At 53.9% G+C, this 22,938-nt stretch overlaps 3 protein-coding genes across 3 annotated transcripts; 1 reads left to right on the forward strand and 2 right to left on the reverse strand.

Moving 5' to 3' along the window:
- Nucleotides 1-1,264: 1,264 nt before the first annotated feature.
- Nucleotides 1,265-2,239, reverse strand: LOC119095675 (sulfotransferase family cytosolic 1B member 1). The gene has a single exon (XM_037218531.1). It carries the CDS (start codon nt 2,237-2,239, stop codon nt 1,265-1,267), a length of 975 nt encoding a protein of 324 aa, XP_037074426.1.
- A 6,566-nt stretch (nt 2,240-8,805) lies between these two features.
- LOC119095336 (calcium load-activated calcium channel) lies at nt 8,806-12,307 on the forward strand. Its single transcript, XM_037218191.1, has 5 exons — nt 8,806-9,047; nt 10,707-10,784; nt 11,105-11,279; nt 11,649-11,793; nt 12,115-12,307. The coding sequence occupies exons 1-5, from the start codon at nt 8,987-8,989 to the stop codon at nt 12,199-12,201; spliced, it is 546 nt and encodes a 181-aa protein (XP_037074086.1). The 5' UTR covers nt 8,806-8,986; the 3' UTR covers nt 12,202-12,307.
- Nucleotides 12,308-12,594: 287 nt separating this feature from the next.
- Nucleotides 12,595-21,595, reverse strand: LOC119095328 (FAD-dependent oxidoreductase domain-containing protein 1). The gene is made up of 10 exons (XM_037218184.1): nt 21,351-21,595; nt 20,673-20,902; nt 19,026-19,139; nt 18,196-18,291; nt 17,886-17,958; nt 17,177-17,322; nt 16,604-16,737; nt 15,713-15,828; nt 14,962-15,076; nt 12,595-13,951 (listed from the first exon to the last, which is right to left on the reverse strand). The coding sequence occupies exons 1-10, from the start codon at nt 21,510-21,512 to the stop codon at nt 13,812-13,814; spliced, it is 1,326 nt and encodes a 441-aa protein (XP_037074079.1). The 5' UTR covers nt 21,513-21,595; the 3' UTR covers nt 12,595-13,811.
- Between the last annotated feature and the right edge of the window lie 1,343 nt (nt 21,596-22,938).

Genomic DNA, 22,938 nt, shown 5'->3' on the forward strand with positions numbered 1-22,938 from the left:
AATCTTGCGGTCGTTGTAGCATAGGCAGTAAGTAACACATCTATCACAGTACCATGAGCACCGTATGAACATCACAAGAACCCCACAACCTATCATATCGTACTATATCATCGCACATTATAGTATTATAAACATGCTATGTTGCTAACATACTAACATACATGCTAATATACTATGCTGTCGATGCAAGCGTGTTGTGCATAAGCGAGTTTTCTTCTGCTTAACTGACCTGTGATTCGTCCTGTATCACGCAAACATCCTCTCGGTTAGATACACACCTTCTGATCAAGGAAGACACATAGGCACCCACCACCAGGTGCCTAAAACCTTCTCCAGTGTTCACAGATTATCCTATGTTAACATCGATCTCGCAAATTGAACAAGTCATTCAAACTAAACCCTGCTAAGCTGGGTGGTATGACTTAAGTCCTGCGCCTATCCGCAATGCTACTTCAAAAACCAAGACTGGCACGGCTGCGAAGACAATTGCGTTGAGTAACATATGCCAGTGTTATGCCGACCAGGTGGTGCGACTTTTAATAAATGCAACCAGGCCATAACAGAAAAATATCCTTGTATGCTTTCCGTGTAGAGGATTAGACGCGGCTTGACCTCCGGATGAGCAATGTATGTTTATAATCGCGTTACAATTTACCGCGATAAGACAAAGCAAATGAACGTAGGACGGTCGCTTCCAATTTTTATTTGCGACAAAAGTAGGTTAGCTCGTTACCGGATAAGTGAACACAACATGAAATCGACAATGACCAGACAAAATGGTCAACACTCATAATCTGTGACAGACGTGGTTTTTCATTTATATGGGATCTGTAGAAGCATCAAAAACTTAGCTACCAAGCGTCATATCTTTAGCGATTCTAAAGTTTTATTTCGGAATAAACCTCAGTGTAGCCTCCTCTAGCGCCCTTATCCTGCGGGAAATGATGCATGGCAATACATGAAATAACAACAATCTGCTCTCATTTACTCTCCATGTGGCAAGTGTGTATTACATGATTCGGAAAGACACCCATAAAGTCAAATGCCAAACTACATCTACAACACTGCTAATACCATTCCTGCAGGTCCTCTCGCAGCACTCCACGTCAGCACGCAATCGACGCTCGCGCAAAAACGCAGCACACGAGGGTTCCGGTGCAGTCACCAGTCAGACACACCTCCTCAGTGCCGCGCGCATGCTGACGCATCCGCACACCGCAGCAGCCTGGCCGGTGGCGACAGCACGCCTCCTCCACCACCGCCCTCAAACCGGCTCGTTGGCCCACTTGAGGAAGGCGTCGCCCTCCTCCTCGGTGAAGTAGTTCCTCCAGTCGCCCACCTGCCCCTTGCGCATGAAGGTGCCCTCCTGGCCGGCGGTGACCAGGCCCTTCTTCTCCCAGTGGCGGAAATTGGTGCCGGGGTTCTCCTTCATGGCGCCGAAGCTGGTGTGACTCACGATGCTCTCCACCTGGTCGTCGGTCGCGGGCCGCCCGAGGAAGGTGGCCACTCGACGGACGACGGCCGCGCGGTCAGCGTGCAGCTGCTCGTACGTCACGCAGAGCACGGTGTCGGCGTGACGCAGGTAGCCCTGCACGTGCTCGCGGTAGGGCGCGTGCATCACCTCGCCCCGCACGAAGCGGTCGCGGAGCTCCGGGAAGGTGCCGCGGTACTTCTCGTAGTTGACCATGCGGGTGCAGTGGTAGTAGGACACGCAGACATCGCGGGGGTCGCGAGTGACGTAGAGCACCTTGGTGCCGCTGGTGTGCACGCTGGGCGGCAGCAGGTCGTACGTCAGGTGCGTCTTGATGAGGCGCGGGTCGTCCATCTCGTGGACGGAGCGCATCTCCATGTTCACCGCCGACGGCATGTCCAGGAGGGGGAAGCGATACTCAAGCGGCGTGTCGGCCTTGCCCCCGGCGCCTGTCTCGCCGTGCACGATCCTCCACACGATCTCCTGCAGCCAGGTGGTGCCCGACTTGGGGAAGCTGGCCACGAAGATGTCCGTGGGACGCGCCTGGAAGCGTGCCCAGTGCTCGACGCAGCCGTTGACCAGGTGGTAGTTGGTGAGCACGGTGCCACGGTGGCGGAAGTGGCGCACCAGGGGGTTCTTGTAGTTGGGGTCGGCCGGCAGGATCTTCCAGTCATCCGGCACCTTCATCTGGGCCAGCTTGGCCGCCATCGCCTTGGCATGCTGCTCCCGTCGAGCTGTCTCCTCGTCTGTCGTGCTCACGGTCGCCATGGCAACACTTGCTGTTGTCTGCGCTGTTGCGCCGCTGGTCGAAACAATAAAAACCAGGTGCCTTCCAAAGCCGAACTTCTTACCTGCTAAAGACCACGGGCTATCTCACCGGACTGTCTTGCTACCGACAGACGAATGTACCGCCCGACGAAACTCGTGACTTACTGACAAGAGCGAGAGCGAGATTAGGTTTCCCTCAGCTCCCACTGATAGCAGCGGCGCGCGCCATCCCACTGGTCGAGCTTGAGGACTACAACACCGAGGCCTGGTCGGAAACTCACACTGCTATGGCCAACTGCAAAAACCTACACTCCAGCATTATTATAGCTAAAAAGTGTAAGTGTGCGTCAATGAACAGGCGCATATGTAATTATCTCTCATTTTCACGGCTTAGTGCAACGCGGGTACCATGGCCTAAAGCACAATAATCACTTGATTTCGGTGCTATCCGAGCAGAAAACCTGCTGAGTGTGCTCAATCCGCAGACAATCTGATCATCAGCATGCCAAATGCGAGATTGTGGTGTTGAACTTTGAATCTCCGAGAAACTTCCTGAAATATACGGATTTCTGCAACCAGGTATTCTTAGGTCCTTCTCCGGGTCAGCCAACACTTGGCGACGGTCGGTACAATAAATGGCCTGCACGGTGTGTTGGTTAACAGTAAGACTATTAGGATAGCGGAGCAAAAAGTTGATCTGGATCAAGTGTAATACATCATAAATTATGTTGAATTAAGACCCGCTGGATCCCGGCGGGATCAAGACCGGCTGGATCGCCAGCCGGATCAAGGCCGGCTGAAGCACCGGCCCGATCAACACCGGCTGTATCACCGGCGCCGGCACGGACCACCGACTGAGAGCGGCTCGTCCGGCAGTCCTCTGCCTGCTGGTGAGCACGGCCGCGCTGGCAGCGAGCGGGCGGTGCGGCACCGCGGCTGTACCTTAGCTACATATTTAAAGGCAAGTCTAATGCATCGTTTTTTTCTATTCCCTTAAAGTGAAGGTGCTTATGAAGGGAGCGAAAGGAGCCGTTTCCAGCGACATTACCGCTCCATCGGTGCCGTCACCTTGCGGGCTGGCGTTGTGGTTGCGCTGTGGGTCACCGTGGGACCCATCTCGTCTGGCGTACGGTAACGCCTGAGCTCAGTTGGGCGCGGCTGGCTGGGGCAGAATGACGTGGCCACGCGGTCGCTGGAATGGTGCGCCGGAAAGAGCGATTCGCATCTCCCGACGCTTTGCCCGTTCTTAGCTTTGAGCAGTGCTCTGGAGTTAGGGAATACGAGGAACTGCACGGGCCTCGTTGCTTTCAAGCTACGTGCAGTTTCTTCATACGTGAATGGAGCCAGTTGCGTACATGTAGGAAAATTCAGGCTCTACTCTCAGAACTGAGGAATGGACTTCACTCCTCTATTTGTACTCTCCACCCATGGAGATCAAACCACCCTGCTGGATTGATGATTCGTGTCTTATGGCAAAGTCTTCTCTGAGTCAATATGACAACGTGGCTGAAAAACGGCAACTCACCTGGCCAAATGTCAAACGCCATTCGCCATGTTTTCTTTCTTGCCCCATTCTTGGCTGCGTCCCAAAATTTCCTTGAACATTTTGTCGCATAATGTCCGCAATTTGCATCATCGTTGCCGGTTAGATCGTTGACATTGGCTCTGTCAGGAGATATTGAAAAAAAACTTTCATGTGTAAAGCTGGCTAATTGGTAAGTTGAACTGCTGAAACTTATCATTTTTGGCGCGCGTCAGGAATCGAAAGATATAAAGCGCATTGCAAGTGTGTTGATTTGACACTGACGCAGAAAACACGAGACCAATCGCTCAGAGCAATAACTCGAGTTGGTTACTGCCAGCCCGGCCAAACACTGTCGGAATGCTCGCCATTCCGCTACAAGTTACAAGATCATATAATGTTTAAAGGTTAAACAAAACCGGAATGTACGCATGTTACAGGTAATGGACAATTTGCAAAATTCACCAAATCTGTTCATGCGTAAAACAAATATTACAGCTTTTATTAATGATTCTAGAGTTCGTTTAGATTTTGAACTCGACAGACATTGTCTAGCGCAGTGACCTGCTTGAAACTTCAAAATTTTCCCAAGTACGAAAGGATGAAATAAAAGGGACTCGAAATTTCGTGCCGGCGTTTCCACCGTTTTTTTCTTAAACCCGGGAAACATTAACGGTGAATATCATCCTTTCCCCGACCGAGCCGACGTGCACACCGTTTTCATTTGAAATCAAAATTACATCACACACAATCTGTTGAAAAGACGTTTTCTCCAAGACGTAATGGTACTGCCTCAAAAGATAGTTATAACAACAAACCTAACCAAAACTGTCCCTCAAATTGTTATCGAAAGTCATCATTCTTAGAGTCAGGGGCGGATCCAGGATTTCGTCAAGGTGGGTACACGCAAAATTATTGGGCCCCCAACAGAGCGGGGCCGCCTTAATATATGCTTGCACTCCGGTCATTACATTTAGAGACCAACGGAATGTAGCATATATATATATATATATATATATATATATATATATATATATATATATATATATATATATATATATATGTGTGTGTGTGTATGTGTGTGTGTGTGTGTGTGTGTGTGTGTGTGTGTGTGTGTGTGTGTGTGTGTGTGTGTGTGTGTGTGTGTGTGTGTGTGTGTGTGTGTGTGTGTGTGTGTGTGTGTGTGTTGTGTGTGTGTGTGTGTGTGTGTGTGTGTGTGTGTGTGTGTGTGTGTGTGTGTGTGTGTGTGTGTGTGTGTGTGTGTGTGTGTGTGTGGTGTGTGTGTGTGTGTGTGTGTGTGTGTGTGTGTGTGTGTGTGTGTGTGTGTGTGTGTGTGTGTGTGTGTGTGTGTGTGTGTGTGTGTAAGTGTGTGTAAGTGTGTGTAAGTGTGTGTAAGTGTGTGTAAGTGTGTGTGTAAGTGTGTGTAAGTGTGTGTAGGTATAATAAATATAGAAACCCGTCCTACTCCGCGCAGCTCTATAAAGCTAGGCATGCTACGTATGCATATACATAGAACTCGCTCATTTTCTACAGACCATGCTAAAGCCAATAATTTGGGTCTAAGTGTTTCGAAACATCAGGCAAAATCAATTACAGTTGGCTGCTAACAGCCATCAAATCTGAGCACGGACTTGATTCCTAGTTTATTTACGGCTAGCCGTCTGGGCGATGCAATCAGCTGAGGGCTTATGACTAATGCAGAATTATTCCTTCGTCATGAATTAGTGTAAAATATTTATTCAGTACATAGCATTCAAAGATATAGCATTCAAAATATGCTAAAAAAGTGATGCACTAGTATTATAACTTCTACACGCTCAAAAGCCAAGGGCAATGACACGTATGACGTCGGCGGCATGTACAATTCAGTTCGACAATTACCAAAAAAAAACCCAAGACTGACGTGGTGGGTTATAAACGATTGGTAGTGCCCCTACAGGTTGGCATATAAAGCCGAGCCATAACGCAGTACCCACTGAGTAAAGGGAATTATCCAAGACCATGAATTAATACCCTTGTTCGATCAAGAGAGCATGGTCAGGTTAACAGAAAGAGCCTCGATAGAAATGAAGAGTCCTCCTCAAATGAGATGAAAGGGGAAAAGCCCTTAACCAAATTAGAGAGCCACTGAGCATCGGGTGCCTCGGTGCATCGGGTGCCGTTATAAGAGCCCCAGCAACAGCACAAGGCTCTCCAAACAAGTGGAAAGAACCTGAGACTGATATGAAGAGCCTCTGAGCAGCTGAACGCACCCTGGCACCTGGGGCCCCCGAAAAACCTGCATCGGTCAAGAGGGCTCAGGTGTGAAAGCAGACAGCGTCCCAACAGCAGCATTAGGCCCTACAAGAAAATACCAAGAGATCAAGGGCAACTTGGAAAGCTCCTTAGCGATCAGATTGACCCAGCAAGTGAACATATAGAGCCAGCGCAATTGACGGCATAATGTCTCTAGACAGCGTGATGAGCCCCAAAATTTCCCCAAGCAACGGCTTCTCAGCCAGGGAAGAATTAGCTTCGTCTGGTTATGAACACTTTGCACTTGCCAGCAATTGTTCTTTGTCGTCTGTAGGCCCAAAAGCGTCCAATTTTATCGTGTTTTTGTTGTTAGGAAAGTGGTTCCGTGCCTCCCCCGCCGCCTTCTGCATCCGCCGCCGGCCCGAGCAGCTTAATAGATAGAGCCCGTCAAGAACATAGGGCCATCCATTCAAATGCAAAATGCTCACGACACAAGATGTAGGGCTCCGAACGATCTAGTGTGTCCGAGCAGGTTGACATAAAGGGCCCCCGTCAAGAGCGTAGGGCCCTCCATTCAAATAGGAAGTGCCCAAGATCCAATGTGGAGGGCCCCCGAATGGTCGAGCGTACCAAAACAGGTTAACAGATGGGGCTCCCATCAAGAACGTAGGGCCCTCCATTCAAAAGAGAAAGCGCTCAACACCCTAAATAAATGGCCCCGAGCGATGGACTGTGCTCAAGCAGCTTAACAGAAGGGGCTCGGCAAGGGCGTAAAGCACTCCATTCAAATAAGAAGTACCCAGAACCAAGAACGAAGGGCCTCCGAAAGATGGAGTGTACCCGAGCAGATTATGAGATGACCCCTACAGGAGGGGGGCCTTGAATTCAAACACTAAGACCCAATATGCAGGGGCCCGAAACAATCCAGCCTGGCCAAGGAGGCGAACAGATGGGTTCCCGACAAGTGCGTGGGGCCCTCCACTTAGGCAGGAAGTACCCAGGACGCAATATGGATGGACCCTGAATAATCGGGTGTGCCCAGGAAGGTTAGCAGGTGGGGCCCCGACAAGAGCGTAGGGCCTTCCGTTCAAATATGAAATACTCACGACATGGTGTAGAGGGCCCCGAATGATCGAGTGCGCCAGAGCAGGTTAACAGATAGAGCCCCGGAAAGAACGGAAGGCCCTCCATTCAAACAGGAAGTACCCAAAACCAGATGCAGAGATCTCCCCCGCTATCGAATGGGCCCGGACATCTTATCAAAAGGGGCCCCTAAAAGAGCGTAGGGCCCTCCATTCCAATAAGAAGTACCCAGAACCCAGTGTGGAGGGCCCGCGAAAGATGGAGTGCACCCGAACAGGTTATCAAATGACCCCGATAGAAGCGCAGGGCCCTGAATTAAAATACCAAGACCCAATGTGGAGGACCCCCGAACAGTCCGGCGTGGCCGAGGAGACGAACAGAGGGGCCTCGACAAGTGCGCAGGGCCCCAATTCGAATAGGACGTGCCCGAGACCCAATTAAGAGGGTCCGAACGTTCAAATGTGAACGAGCAGGTTATCAGATAGGCCCCCACAAGAACGTAGACCCCCCCCCTCCCTGCTCCCATTCATATGAAAAGTACCCAGGACTCAGTGTGGAGTGTCTCCGAACGACCGAATGTGCCCAAACAGGCAATCAGATGGGTCTCCGACAAGAGCATAGGGCACCAAGCAAGCGGCAGGGAATCGGAAGCGCCCTAGACCAGTGTGGAGGGCCCCTGGGCATATCGGGAGTGTGTCGGTAGCTTATCCGAGACGCACGTAAAGGGCTTCTGAGCAGCCGAGAATACCCCGTCAGCTTAAGATATGGGGTGTCGGATGTGGCCTACAGAGCCTTTCTGGCGAATGGAACGAATCCATTTAAGGGCCCTTGATTGACAAGAGTGTCCCGGCACGCTAGCAGGAAGGGTCCAGCAACAGTACAGGGTCCTCCGAGCAAATGCAAAGAAATCAAAGGCGACGCGGAAGAATCCGTTATGATCGGAATGGCCCCGCAAGCCGGTATATAGGTCCCCCAGAAACAGCAAAGGACCCTTAGAGAGTGCAATGAGGCTTAGCGTTCCCAATTCACAGTTTGTTCAACCATTGAAGATTTTCTTTACTTCTCGTGGGCCATTCACTTTCGCTTGCAAATGTTCCTGGTCGCCTGGAAATTCACAAATGTCTAAGTTTGTTGCCTTGGGTCTTAAAAAACTGCACCTGTTTGGCTGGCTATGGGTCCCCCTGGAGCCAACGGGCCACAGGGGGGCCATGGCTCCGTGGCCCCCCCCCCCCATCCCTCTGGATCCGCCCCTGCTTTGGACACTCTGTACCTTGGATATTATGAACATCTCCACACTGAGCCATTTTGTAAGTTATGTCGCATTTTGGGAATTTTGTTCTTTGGTCATCATGAACTTCGGGTATTCTGTACATCGGACATTATGCACTTTGGGCATTCTGTACCTTTGGACATTCTGTACCTTGGACAATGTGGTACGGACCCGATTTCAACGTTCGGTGAGCAGATATTTGCATTCAAAACGCAACGCACTCTCTACCCACAGCGTTTGAAATAGTTTTGGTTCTGATTGCTTGGTTATAGATATGCACACACACACGCTCTAAGCATTCACATGTTGATTTCGCACGTTTGCTCTACCCTACTGCACATTTGGTAGTATAGGCAGCAGGCAGCACCGTGTATGATGCGGGGACGCATAAAGGAAGAAAAAACAGTACAAATCATGTACTACATTTATAACACACATAAGACAAATAGTGGCCTCGCCAAGATGCATTTAGGGTACAGTGAAGCGTGAAGTTGCTGGAAGTGTTTGGTGTAGTCGTGTTTGGAGTAACGTGGCAAATAAATAAGGATATTATCTCGTGCAGGGTAGGAAGGTGGCAGCTACTTGACTTTAAAGACAAGGATTGTCAAGATAGTGCCAAACCACTGCCTACGACAACATGTTTTCTGACACCATTCTTATTGTTTTTATATCAATATGCACTGCATTGTTTGGAGAAGGTAAGTATGCAAACGTGAAGAGGTTGAAATATGTTTGAATTACCGTGTCTTGAAATATGATGTAATATATACAATCAGCACCAATGTAAGTCATGACACTAAGGTGTGTCAATATGATGGTCAAGGTGACCAGATTTAATCAGAACAATTAAGTTACATCAGCATGAGTCCAAAAAACTGCCCACATCATGGTATTTTGGAACTTGGGTTAAAATGTGTCACTGAACAGTTCTGCATAGAAAGCATCAAAGTTGGGTGTATTTGTGATCCAGTGACATCAGACAGAAGCTTGATCCAATATTGCTATTATATGTTAGTATTATGGTATATGATATGGTTGGGTTATTGATATTTTTCAAAAAAAACCTGCTAGATATATATTGCCTAGCTTTGTTGATTTTTGTTTACCCCAATTTGAAATTCACTGTGAATAAGTTATAAGTGATGCTTCCCAAACCAGGGGTGATATAATGGGAAGGTAGAAATGCACTTATTGGGTTATTTTGTATATTGAGGACATGTGTGTGTGTCTGCTATAAACATGAACAATAATCCACAACACATGAATGAGGACACTTATAAAGAAACAAGGCAATTCATTCTCATATTGATCTGTTGCACCCATATGTAAAAGTAAAACAATTTGTAGTGTGGTTCATCTGGATTTTAGAGTCAGCTACTTTTTGGAATACCAATAGTTATTCCCTTTGAGAATGTTGATTTTTCTGACTTGTAAGTATCTTTTAACCTTTTTATAGTGATTTTGCCTGTCAAACAATTATGCTATTTTTATATGAATTCCACATAACACTACTACAGTTCTACTAACACTTCTACTGATTATGAAACAGGTTTGCAACCATGTCAAATATTAAATAGCAGAGATAGTGATGTCTTTCTTTCTGTCTTAGGCAGCTGTCCTGTGGACTAAAAAGAGCAATAACAGAAGCACCACTACCAATGGCTTTCCAGTCATGAAATAAATTGTAAGGCAAAAATTGACAGAAATTCTCAGTGTGTGCAGGGGGGGGGGGGTAGATGCTAAACTATGCTTTATATATGTCTTCCCAGGTGTTAAATGTAAAGTTTCAGCCTTCATTGCTCCCACTGTCCAGCTGGGCTGCTGGGTGGCAACTTAGGGTGCTGGATGGTGCCCCAGCATGCCAGGTAGTCTACAGTGATGGGTGGCACCTCAGAGTACTAGGTAGAGTCCCACGATGCTGAGTAACACTACCCAGGGTGTTGGGTAGTACTGCTGCTCCTCCTAGAGGACATGCAAATGCTCCTGGCTGGCCATACATAGGCAGTTCTTTTTTCAATATTTTAAAACTTTTTTCAAGATAATAGGAGCAAGTGATGGATTAGCCAGAATATATTCCTTCCATGCATTTTATGTCATTAACAACCATGCATTATACCTTAATATGGGATAGAATGCAGGGAGATATTTTGCTATCCAGGGTTGGGTGAAAAGTCCATAATTTTTCAAGGTGAGCATTGGATGCCACATCCACATTGGATTGTTATTACAAGCTTTACATCTGCACATCTGCATGTGTGAACTGGATCTACATCTGATACATTTTGTGCTAGATGTTACACTGTTTTTGTTATATGTTGATGATCATCTAATCCTGTGGTATCATTCTCGCCTTCAAGGACTCACATGGCTGCTAGTTTACCGAAGTGAAAAGTATCAGAAGCTCAAGGCCGAAGTAGAAAGGCAGAGCAAAAAACGTAAGTTCGGCGTTTTGCGCGCGCGACGCATTCCTTACTTAAAGCTTCGCGACCTTTCACTATGAAGGGTAAACAGATGATGCTGACATTGATTATTTGTGCACCATTATTGGCCCAGTACCACCCGATATAATTTTTCGGACTGTCTTACCACTAACTACCTCCTGCCAGCATTGTAGGATCGACAACAGTGTTACTGCTGGTATTTGTCGTTTTGTGGTGCTTTAAGGCGCGCCAACTGCAATCGTCATGTAGCACGCGGCCTTAGAAAATGTATTTGAGCGGGGCTGCAACATATATGTGATGTGCGTGTACCGCAGTGGAGCGGAAAAAGGAGGCTAGGGGAGACGCCAGCGATCGGCAACAAAAGAAGAAGATCGAGAGGGAGGAAGAGAGGCTAAAAACCAACAGTCGCGAGCTCTCCATGGTCAAGATGAAGTCCATGTTTGCAATCGGTTTCACGTTCACTGCTCTCCTCAGCATGTTCAATTCAATGTAAGTCGACGCTGTGCGTCACGACGCCTCGCAGAACTGTCACATGTACAGCATATTCGGCGCAATACTGGCATCGTTCTCGTGTGTGTTCTTTCCGGACTACTAGTAAGACGTACACGCTGGACAGAAATGCTGTTCGATCAAGTTTGTATCGGCCTACGTCGACATGACTTTGTTTCCCAGGCGTAAAGCTCGATGATATGCGGTCGGTTGCACCTGCTCGTTGCGCCACCTCCATTCTCCGGCAGTGATGCTCAGTTTGTCATCGGTGCGGCGTGATGCTCAGTTTGCCACTGCCACACGATGACGTCACTGGCGTTGTGTGCCAGGCATTCATTGGCTGTGACGGCTTCGTCCATGGCGTTTCAGTTTTGACGGCCGGGTGGTGGCTCGTCTACCTTTCGAGCCGATCTCGTTCGTGCGCGGCTTGTCGCACCGGAATCTGGTGGGCGAGGACTTCAGGGACTGCTCCTTCATCTTCCTCTACATCCTCTGCACCATGTCCATCAGACAGGCGAGTGTTCGGCGGCGTCCTTCGCCCGCTCTCGTAGCGTCGATGGACGCCTTTCTGTCGATGTCGATGCAGATTTGGATTATGGAAGGGCCTCGATGGTTCCTTTTCGTGCACAGGTATAGTCCGGCTGCTTGGAAACGCAGTTAGTTTGTGCGTATGCCTAATCGGTGATTGTTTTGCAATGTGTCCACTATCAATTTTGTTTCACGCATGTGAGCAACGTCACGGCAGAACCCGTCGGGTCCGCAGCAGGATCCGTCGGATCTCTCCACGGTATCCGGGCCGCACCCCGACTGACAGCCCCTCCCCGTCGCGCTGCAGAACATCCAGAAGCTGCTGGGCTTCGCGCCGTCGCGGGCGGCCAGCAAGCAGAGCGGTTTCTTCCAGCCCCCGAGCCAGCAGAGCTAGGGCCGGCCGCGGCCGCCGCCAGCGGTGCTGGGCGGAAGTGGACTGGCGCGCGCGACGACTATAGCCGCCCGGGGACCGCGTCGGAGGCACGTGGCGCGGCCTGCGCCCGGCGCGCGAGGCCGGGGCACTGGTGCAGCTGGCGGCGCCGTTGATCCGCTGCCTGTGTGGTGCGCGGTGCCGCCCGTACCCTCCGAAGGAGCGGGCTGGGTGGCGTGGGCCGCCAGTGCGGTTGTTTGCCGATTGAATACACGCTGTGCGATTGCGTTCCGGCGTACCAATCTGCAGGCGGCCGCGCGTCAGGCGGGCGAACCGGTCTAGCGACGAGAATTTGGCGCGATAGAAGGCAGACGCCTGCCGCTCGAGACGGCACGGTATTCAGTGACACACCGCAAATATCACCGTCTTTGTATTGGCTGAACATTTGACGAGCATTCATCTTCTAACGCGGCGTACGCTGCAGCACCGCCGTCATGAGGCCCCAGCGGCCCGCCGCTGCCTGGGGCGTCACAACGGGGCGGCACCGGCGGGACCCGCTGGGAACTGCTCTCCCCAGACCGGACCTCACCGGCCGCCCAACACGGCCTCGCCCGCCGGTACTGCTCGCGCGCCGCGCCCCACCCAGCGGGTGGCACTCATAACTGGCCGAAGACCGGCGGGGTCGCACGCAGCCATTGGGCCAGTGCCGGGACGTTATGGCCAAACACGACGGCTTGGCGAACCGTCAACGCAGAGGTGGGGTTGTCACGTCACAAAGGGTCGCTGACTGTGGCATGATTACGCATTCCACGGACATGAGTGGCGGAGTGCGGCCATGACGTCACTTCGGTCAGATCGCATGGTAACGCATCCCGTGTCCACGAGAGGCAGTTATTCATTCGTCAAACGGGATGCCGATTGTCAGATACCCATTATCAGATGTCTTTACCGCTGGGCGACTAGGTTACACGCACCACGATTCACCGGCGTCGCGGCGTCGCACCACCGAGCGCATCGACGCCGCAGACTCGGCTCATCCTGGGCGCTAACAGGTGCAGACTACATCATCGCAGCCGCCTACGTCACGGCCGTCCGCCGCTGAGCGAAGACCACGGCCTCACAGGTACCAGCCGTCGCAGGCCGACCCAGGGCAGCTCGCCAGCGTTCATGCTTTACACGCCGCGGCTTGTACAAAACAAACTGGCAAACCACACAGTACAAATTGCACGACAGGTCTAGCACAGGCAAACATTCCCAGTGACGGCTAGTCAGCCCGCACTAAGTTTGTCAAGAACTAGAAAGGTAACAACTGGCAGAGCAGCCTGGCGCACCACAGCGACCTGCCGCGCTGCTGGTGGCACAGCTCTCCCCGCTCGGGCCGAGGTGGGCTCATCTTGAGCACCAGAGCCACCCTAGCACGTGACTACGGCTGGGCGCGCGGCCGGAGGTCCCACCCAGCCTCCGCGCCGGGCCGGCCTGGCCGGGCGTCCCACCCGTCTGCCGCCTACATCGCCTCCCGCTGGGCCTCCCATCCGCCTCTGGGGTGCCCTTCCCGGAGCTGTCCCAGATCCCTTACGAGTGCGTACCGTCCCACCCCCGCCCGCCAGCCCCGCGTACCGCCTCGGCGGCTGTCGTCACACGATGTTCTGCTCCAGCAGCGGCTTGTTCTCCAGCACGCGCTTGAATCCCATTCGGGTGAGGTCGATGGTGCGGAACTCCCCATCCAGGATGTGCTCGGAGATGGCGCGTCCCACCGCCGGCGCCTGCTGGATACCTGCGGCCGGGCGGCGAACGTCGGAGGTCAGAGGTCAGAGGTCGGAGGTCCCGGGGTCACGCAGTCGGAGGTCCTCTGGCGCTTGGTGGCGAGGGTCGGAGGCCAGCACCGCGGCCCGGTCGCCAGCCACGGACGGACGGTGCGGCTGTGGAGAGGGACATGGCGGCGGCGCGGGGCGGGGGCGGGCATGAGTGTCGCGCAGACGCCGCGCCCACCATCGCCGCCGGCGGATGGACTCCGTCACTGTTGGAATGTGCGCTGGAACGTGACGGTATGGGCCAGACAACTCCCATTCCCACGGGACGATGGTCATCCCGATGTATAGCCAAGACTGCAAGACCACCCAGCGAAAAACTCGTTATGTACCGAGCGTCCAACAACGCCAAAACCACCTCGCATAAAAACCAGCGCCAGTATTTTCGCCCTGCCGGCCTCACTGTGTGTCTGCGTCTGCGCGTCTCACCATGTGTCTCACAATATGTCTCACCGTGTGTCTGTGTCTGCGCGTCTCGCCGTGTCTCACCGTGTCTCACCGCGTGGCTGTCTGCGGGTCCCACCGTGTATCTTACCGTGTGTCTGCGCCTGTGTGTCTTACCGCATGTCTGTGTCTGCGTGTCTCACCGCGTGTCTCACCATGTATCTCACTGTGTGTCTGTGTCTGCGCGACTCACCGTGTATCTCACCGTGTCTCTGTTTGCGTGTTTCACCATGTGTCTGTGTCTGTATGTCTCACTGTGTGTCTGTGTCCGTGTTTGTGTGTCTCGCCGTGTGTCTCACCGCGTGTCTGTGTCTGCGTGTCTCACCGCGTGTCGCACCATGTATCTCACCGTGTGCCTGTGTCTGCGCGACTCACCGTGAATCTCACCGTGTCTGTGTCTGCGTGTCCCACCATATGTCTGTGTCTGTGTGTCTCACCATGTGTCTGTGTCTGCGCGTCTCACCATGCGTCTCTGTCTGTGACACGGGGTGAGACATACGTCTCACCCCGTGTCTGTGTCTGCGTGTCTCACCGTGTCCGCTGAAGCCGGTGGCCAGGAACATGTTGTGGTGGTACGGATGCGGTCCGATGATGGCGTTCTGGTCCAGCGTGTTGTAGTCGTAGAAACCCGCCCACGAGCTCTTCACCTGCGGAGCCGCGGCCTGTCAGCGGCGCCACCGGACGCGACGCTCCGCGTGCGTCACACTCAACACCGGGCGGGGCGAGGGCGAGAAGGGAACACACTGGCTCTTGTGTGGAGCGCGACGGACGTGGCGCGAGGTGTGGGCCATAACGCGCCAGCATCGTGCGAAGTTTCGGCTGCTGTGCGCCGCAACGCGTCTCTTTCCGCGCGATCCGACGGAGAATACGAGGCTACCAGCGGGGGCGCACACGAGGTGGAGGCGTACCACCCGCCCTCATCGCCGCGAATATACATGCCCCGGAGACATCGCTGTAATGAGGGAAATACCGGTGTCCGAAGGGCAGCTAACTTCGCACAGCTGAGTCGCGAACAGCAGCACCGCTAAGCGTACACAAGAGGCTCAAACACGCGACAAAACAGGCGTCACACGCGCACGCAACACCCTCTGTCGAGCCACAGCATGGACTGCTCCCATGGGGCCTCCTTCCTTCACCTATCCTGTGTGCAGACCTGACCACTTGTGCACCGGCAGAATGGCGGCAAGCACTACGGAACGCACGCGGCCACCCGCTCCCCCCCCCTCCCCCCCCCCCACACGCACACGACGGGACGGGCCGCCTCGGCAGAACGCGTCAGCTACCTTGAGGTTCTCGAACGAAGGCACACGCGCCGCCAGGTTGGCCCAGATGTGCGACTGGAAGTAGCCGTGGTCCACCTCCAAGTCACCAGTGTCCGGCTCCGGGTCGTCGACCGCTCCTGCGCAGCGAGGTCACAGGTCACACGCCGTGAGGGCGCGCGTCGCGGACAGCTGGCACGCGGCACGAGCGGCGAGCGACGGGAGGGGGGCTAGGCGGGGAGAGACACGGAGAGCCAGGGCGGAGAGAGAGGGCGGGTAGCGTCACGAAGGGTGCGAGCGGGGAGCGACGGTGGGCGCGAGCGGGGAGCGCCGCGGAGGGTGCAAGCGGGGAGCCACGGAGGGCGCGAGCGGGGAACGACGGAGGGCGAGGGCGGAGCGGACAACACAACCTGGGGCGAACTGGGACGCAGGGCTCAAGCGACTCGAAAACCAGGCGGATGAGGTGAATCATGAGTGGATTGTGGATGTGTGTGACATTACTAACCACTCAGGTCCCAACACAACAGCAGGGTGGCAACACGATTCATATCATTCTGTATTTGGGTCAGTACAGTGCTAAAAGAAACATGACATCCTTCGCTACACGCGCCTGTGTTGTGTGAACCTCCAGCTTAACTAACAGTGACCCTGTAGTAGCTCACCCGCACGTGCCCATTCGTATAAGCTAGACCATCCGTACCCCGTAAGGGAAAAAGGCAAACAAACGTGCGCTAGCTGACGCGTTTGTAATCATTGCGCAGACTGCAACCTTTTAACAGCGCCCTATGGACTTCTTTCAAGAGCTTCCAACACCGCTCGCACGTTTCCTGAATGTCCCTCACGCAGGGCTCACGACGCACACTCGGCAGTTTAACAGCGCGTGCCGCACGGCAAAACTGGCCGCAGCCGCCTGACCTGTGGGAGACTTCCCGCAGATGTAGTGGCCACCGAGCCCCTCGCGCCGGAAGTACGTGCCCGTGGGGTCCACCAGCAGCGGGCAGTCGAGGCCCGGGCCGTCCGGCGAGTGGTAGAAGTAGACGTACCGCTTCCTGGCGGCGGAGGTGGCGCGTCATCGGTCGTCAGCTGAGGACGGCGTCGGCGGGGCCTCCAGAGACGGCGGTGACGAGGTGGCGTGAGCGCACGGGTCATCAAGTGGGCGCAGACGCACGGGTGCAGCCCACGCCCCGGCGGTGCCCGCGCGTACGTCAGCACACCAGGGGTCGAGCGCCGTCCGGGACGGCATCACGCCCCGAACAAGCCATCAAAGGTGGAGTACACAGCTTGGCGGGGCGATATCACGCGGAAAAGGCCCACAACTGATCACACACGCCGCCTGGCGCACATCCTTCAGTCCCGACCTGAGCGGCATCCCTTGAGACCGAAGGTCGCTACGCCAACAATGACGTCACATGTGCAGCCGTTCAAAACGGCGCACCGCGCGCGCCGTTTCACCCGAGCTCGCCGGAGCGCGCGCCGGTGGCGGCGCACCTGGGCTCGACGGGTACGGGCATGGCCAGAAGGCCCTCGCCCTCGCCGATGCCGGCCAGGCGGGCCACCTCGGCCGTGTTGGCGCCGGCCGCCGTCACGAACACGGCCGCCTTCACCGTCTTCACCTCACCGTCGGCCTGCCGCACCTGCGGCGACCGGTGTGACGTCACTGTGGCGTCGCCGCCTCGGCGCAGTCCGTCAGCTCACCGAAGCTACGTCATTGACGTCACATGAGAAACGCCGCGAGAAGCCCGGCTGATGCGACTCGGCTACGCTGACTGGCACCACGTGAGAAGCACGGTCCGACTGTGCCACACTGTATCGGCCTGCTGGCGTTGTGCGCCCCCTGAACAAGGCGCATTTCAAGAAAAAATGAACTGACGTCCCGCGACGAACAAAGGCTGGCTTCCGCGCCTCGGCCACCCACTAACACCACCTTAAACGCGCGACTTGACAAAGGTGCTCTTCGGATGCAGTCCAACGAACGCCATTTCCGGCAGATGGCACCAGCCTAAGGTACCCTTACTAATCAAACGTAAACTCAAATACATACCGGCACATACGCATTTCCTATCACGCGGAATAAATAACATGACGCCACAAAGCCCTTCGCCACAGCTCATCCCAGGTCGCATCCAGCGCCTAGCCACGGTCTGTGACACCATCCAGTGAACACAGTCACCAGTGCTCGGCTCGCGCCGTGCCTTACCACCACCCGGTCCAGGACGTAGTTGCCCCCCGCCACCGACTGCCTGCCCGCGACCTGCATGTTCGCCACGTATCTGTCGACACGGCTCAGGTCGGCTACCACGCTCCAGTACAACAGGGCACGAACAATGTCCGGTACAAGTAGTGGCAGTTTCACGAATGACTCGAGCGGTGGGTGACAACTGTATCAGAGCATCAAGCACCAACCGGTCTTGAACGTGATCGATGGCGGCTGAAACAACGTCATGATCGTGACCACAGGAACCCCTGCGACATCAGCGAGATTAACTGAGCGTGAGCAGCGCACTTGCCTGGACTCGAAGCCGGCCGCCTCGCCCTCCACATACTCGACCCCCATGTGTGTGGCCTTGCGTCGGAACGCCCGCAGAAGCAAGTGCGGGTCAAACCTGCGGCAAACGCCAGTGGTTTCTGTGAATTCAGCACGTGAGCCCAATGGTTTCAGCAATCCCCTGAAGCCATTCTGGGTCAGCCCAGCCACAAGTCGGGGAAAGGGAGAAAATTCCTACCCCGTTCTCCGCCGTGACTCTGACCACTAAGGCGGGCTGAGTCCTGCCCACGCCACTCCCAAGTGATCACACAACAGTCTCTCGCTCCCCTAACCATGTCACGCAGGTGGAAGTGCAACGGCAGGGAGCGCACGAGCCACTTATCGCTATCAACAGCGTGCATAGCCAGTCCAGAGCCAAGAGGCGCGCGGTGAGAACAGAGCACGCTTACTACTCATCGTTCTCCGTCTGTGATAGGCAACATGGCGACTGGTGAGAGCGGGAGCGAGCACGCGAGCACACGTAACATCCCTTGTTATCCTGGCCATGGCACGCGAACACACGTAGCATCCCTCATTCTCCTGGTCATGACATGCGAACACACGTACCATCCCTCGTTCTCCTGGCCATGGCACGCGAGCACACGTACCATCCTTTGTCCTCCTGGCCATGACATGAGAACACACGTACCATTCTTTGTTCTCCTGGTCACGGCACGCGAGCACACGTACCATCCCTCGTTCTCCTGGCCATGGCACGCGAGCACACGTACCATCCCTCGTTCTCCTGGCCATGGCACGCGAGCACACGTACCATCCCTCGCTCCCCTGGCCGCGGCACGCGAGCACACGTACCATCCCTCGTTCTCCTGGCCGTGGCACGCGAGCGCCACACCGTCCGTGTTGACCCAGGGGAAGCGCTCCTTCATCCGGGCCGGCGTCATCAGCTCCACCTTGGCGCCGTTCTCACTGTCGGGAGCCGAGCAGACACTGCATCAACGCCTCACGTGTGTGGACAGCGGACGTCAACGTCTCACGTGCGTGGAAAGCGGACGTCAACGTCTCAGTGTGTGGACAGCGGACGTCAACGTCTCACGTGCGTGGACAGCGGACGTCAACGTCTCAAGTGCGTGAAGAGCGGACATCAACGTCTCACGTGCGTGAAGAGCGGACGTCAACGCCTCACGTGCACGGAAAGCGGACGTCAACGTATCACGTGTGTGGACAGCGGACATCAACGTATCACGTGTGTGGATAGCGGACGTCAACGTCTCACGTGTGTGGACAGCGGACATCAACGTCTCACGTGCGTGAAGGGCGGACATCAACGTCTCACGTGCGTGAAGAGCGGACGTCAACGTCTCACGTGCGTGGACAGCGGACATCAACGTCTCACGTGCGTGAAGAGCGGACATCAACGTCTCACGTGCGTGAAGAGCGGACGTCAACGTCTCACGTGCGTGGACAGCGGACATCAACGTCTCACGTGCGTGAAGAGCGGACATCAACGTCTCACGTGCGTGGACAGCGGACATAAACGTCTCACGTGTGTGAAGAGCGGACATCAACGTCTCACGTGCGTGAAGAGCGGACATCAACGTCTCACGTGCGTGGACAGCGGACATCAACGTCTCACGTGCGTGAAGAGCGGACATCAACGTCTCACGTGCGTGGACAGCGGACATAAACGTCTCACGTGCGTGAAGGGCGGACATCAACGTCTCACGTGCGTGGACAGCGGACATAAACGTCTCACGTGCGTGAAGAGCGGACATCAACGTCTCACGTGCGTGGACAGCGGACGTACACGCATATTGCACCGGCTTGCCACGAGGGTGTGGACGCCTGAGTGAAGCCAGGTCATGCAACATGTAAAATCCTAGGTAGCCACGTTCGGGATGGTTCATTGTGCGCATGGGGGAGCACATAGGATAATCCAGTATGCGCCCACCAGGTGCAAGGTGGGACAGTCACATGCCAGCTGACAGCACGTTGCAATATTTAATTAGTCAGAACCAGGTATGGTGCAAACATGGACCAAGGCTATAGCATCCATCATGAGAAATATTCAACACTAGCTAGGCTAGGCCAGGCCAGGCCAATCTAGGTCAGGTCAGGTCATGAAGGTCAGGTCAGGCCAGGCCAGTCAATGTAAAGGTTGACGGGCCAGGTCAGGTTGGTCTATAAACAGTTTAGGTCAGATAAGGTACAGCACAGGCACATGGATAACAAAAGATACAAACCTGCATATGACATACACAATTCACTGGCATGACATGCACATCTAGGCAACATGCCACACACACTCAGCTGACATAATGTGTACATCTGGGTGACATGGCGCGCACACTTGGCTGACAAGCCCCATACACCTGGGTGGCAGGCCACATACACTCAGACGACAAGGCATTTACACCCCAGTGACATGCCACACATGCTATGTTGACATGATATGCACATCTGGGTGACGTGGCACGCACACTCGGCTGCCGTGGCACGTACATCTGGGTGCGGTAGTTCTCCTCCAGCCGGGCGGCCCGGTCGGGCGCGGCGCACATCAGGTACCCCTGCGGGTGGAACTGCACGTCCGGCGGCTCCTCGCCCTCCACCGCCAGGAAGCGGTTCACGTTCCGCAGGAACTGCGCCGAGAACATGGACATCTGGATGTTCTCGGGCAGTGAGAACTGCTGGCGCAGCCCGCCGACCGAGAGCGGCGTGGACGCCGTCCGGTACTGTGGACAGGTCGGCGGCGGGTCAGCGGGGACAGACGCTGGGGAAGGGGAGGGGGACGGGAGGCGGAGATCAGCCGGTCGCCTATCAGGCAGTCACGCAGCCATCGCCAGAAGCTTTACTAGAAACTGGCGGGGGTTGGCCAGTGTGGCTGGATCGCGCATGTGGAATGACATTCAGCCTCAGCTGTATTAGCTGTGTATCAAATGTCTTCATGTTTCATTCCTTTTTCCCAATATCTACACGAAATCGCGACGTTCACATCCGGCGAAAGACGCGGGTGTGTTCACAGCCGGCGAAAGGCGCGGACGCACTACCCAGTCGACACAATACTACATCAACACTTGACTAGAGCACCACGTCGCTTAAACAGAACACAACCATCCCCGGCTCTCTGCTCGCGCCAGCACCACCGACACCACATTTCCAGTCCCGACCCCCAGCGCTCACCGTCGAGTCGCGCTCCACGACCACCACCTGTACCGCCGGGCCGGCGCGCAGCTTCAGCCAGAAGGCGATGGCCGAGCCCATGATGCCGCCGCCGATGATGCAGACGTCGCAGTGGGACGGGTAGTGGGTGCGGCTTTCGTGTCCCTCCCACAGGAAGCGCATGTCTGCCTTGAAGAGGCGCGCCACGCGCGAGAACGGGTCCTCTGGCGGTGGCGCCTTCTCCCGCGGGATGGTCTGGCCGGGCAGGCGGGGCGCCGGCGGCGACGGCGGCGGCGCGTCCTCACTGTCCGCCGGCCGCGCCCGGCTCGTGTGCAGATGGCACGAGGGGCGCGCGCCGCCGCACGGCTCCAGCTGGCGGCGGCAGCGCCACGTGCGCCGCGCGCAGGTACGCAGCATGGTTGTAGGTGGCTGATGAGGTGGAGTGGAGCAGCCACTACTGGGTCACAAAGAGGCTGGAAGAAACCCAAACACATCAGTATATTGTTTGAAAATTTCAGAGGACTTTTCAGGCTTGAGTAGATTCAAATTGTATTATACTTAACATGGTGGCAGCAGAAGTGCTATGTAGTAGGTGAAAAGCAGTCATTTTTAAAGTGATTCCTTTTGGTGCAAGACAATGAATAAACATTAAACTTTTCTCTAGTTGGGAAAACAGAAAGCTGTTCTCTCTACTCACCACTCCTTCAAGCCTGCCAAGCCTACCCCCCCCCCCCCCAATCCAGAGTAAAATTTGTCTGCAACACAATATAAGGCAGAGTAAATGTGTAAGGAATGTTAAAATATATATTAAAGCAAAGTTTTTGCCATTTTTGTCATGACTACAACATTGTTTATTTCAGATGGGCATCATGACTCTTGTACTTAATGCACCCAAAGGCCCAAATCATCATCATTATCATCATACTTATTTGATTTGGTTGTGTGAATATTCTTTATTTAATAGCACCTATTTATCTAGCCAGCTACCACTCTTCCAGAGTTCTGTCCAATGGTGAGTGTAATTCTTTAAGCTTTCAACTACATTGTGCTACATTGTTCAGGGTGCGAAATGTGTGCAACATGAACATCAGCAAAAAAGCCAGACTGTCATGGAATTTATGTTGTGCATCCTATCAATTTCCAGGGAAATACATACATGCCTGTAATATAACATGATTGTAAATGGTTGAATATGCACACATTTCTGACAAAACATACATGCACTATGCCTATGAAATAGCATCTCATTCTTGTGTCAGCTGACACACAGATTTATGTAGAGAACATTCACATATACCAATGTATATAAGCAATAAACACATCACCATACTCACATACCAAATATATGTCATCTAGAAATTAAGCAATGCTGGCCTTGAACACATGTGTTCAGGACACAGTTTCTGGCAGAGGGATTGAGTGCATAAGCATATGTTGGTATTTCATGTAGATATCAGGCAGGCGTAGAATAAAAATGCAAGGCAGAAAAGACCTTCAATTAGGCATTGTGTGGTTGTTTGGGGGGGGGTGCGGGAACGAATACGGATTCAGCGTCTTTAACAGATATATCCATATATACAGAGGACATGAAAATTAAAAACAATCACAG

This window comes from Pollicipes pollicipes, unplaced genomic scaffold, assembly GCF_011947565.3.
Source record: "Pollicipes pollicipes isolate AB1234 unplaced genomic scaffold, Ppol_2.1 Scaffold_4219;HRSCAF=4965_pilon_pilon_pilon, whole genome shotgun sequence".
Lineage (NCBI taxonomy): Eukaryota > Metazoa > Arthropoda > Thecostraca > Pollicipedomorpha > Pollicipedidae > Pollicipes > Pollicipes pollicipes.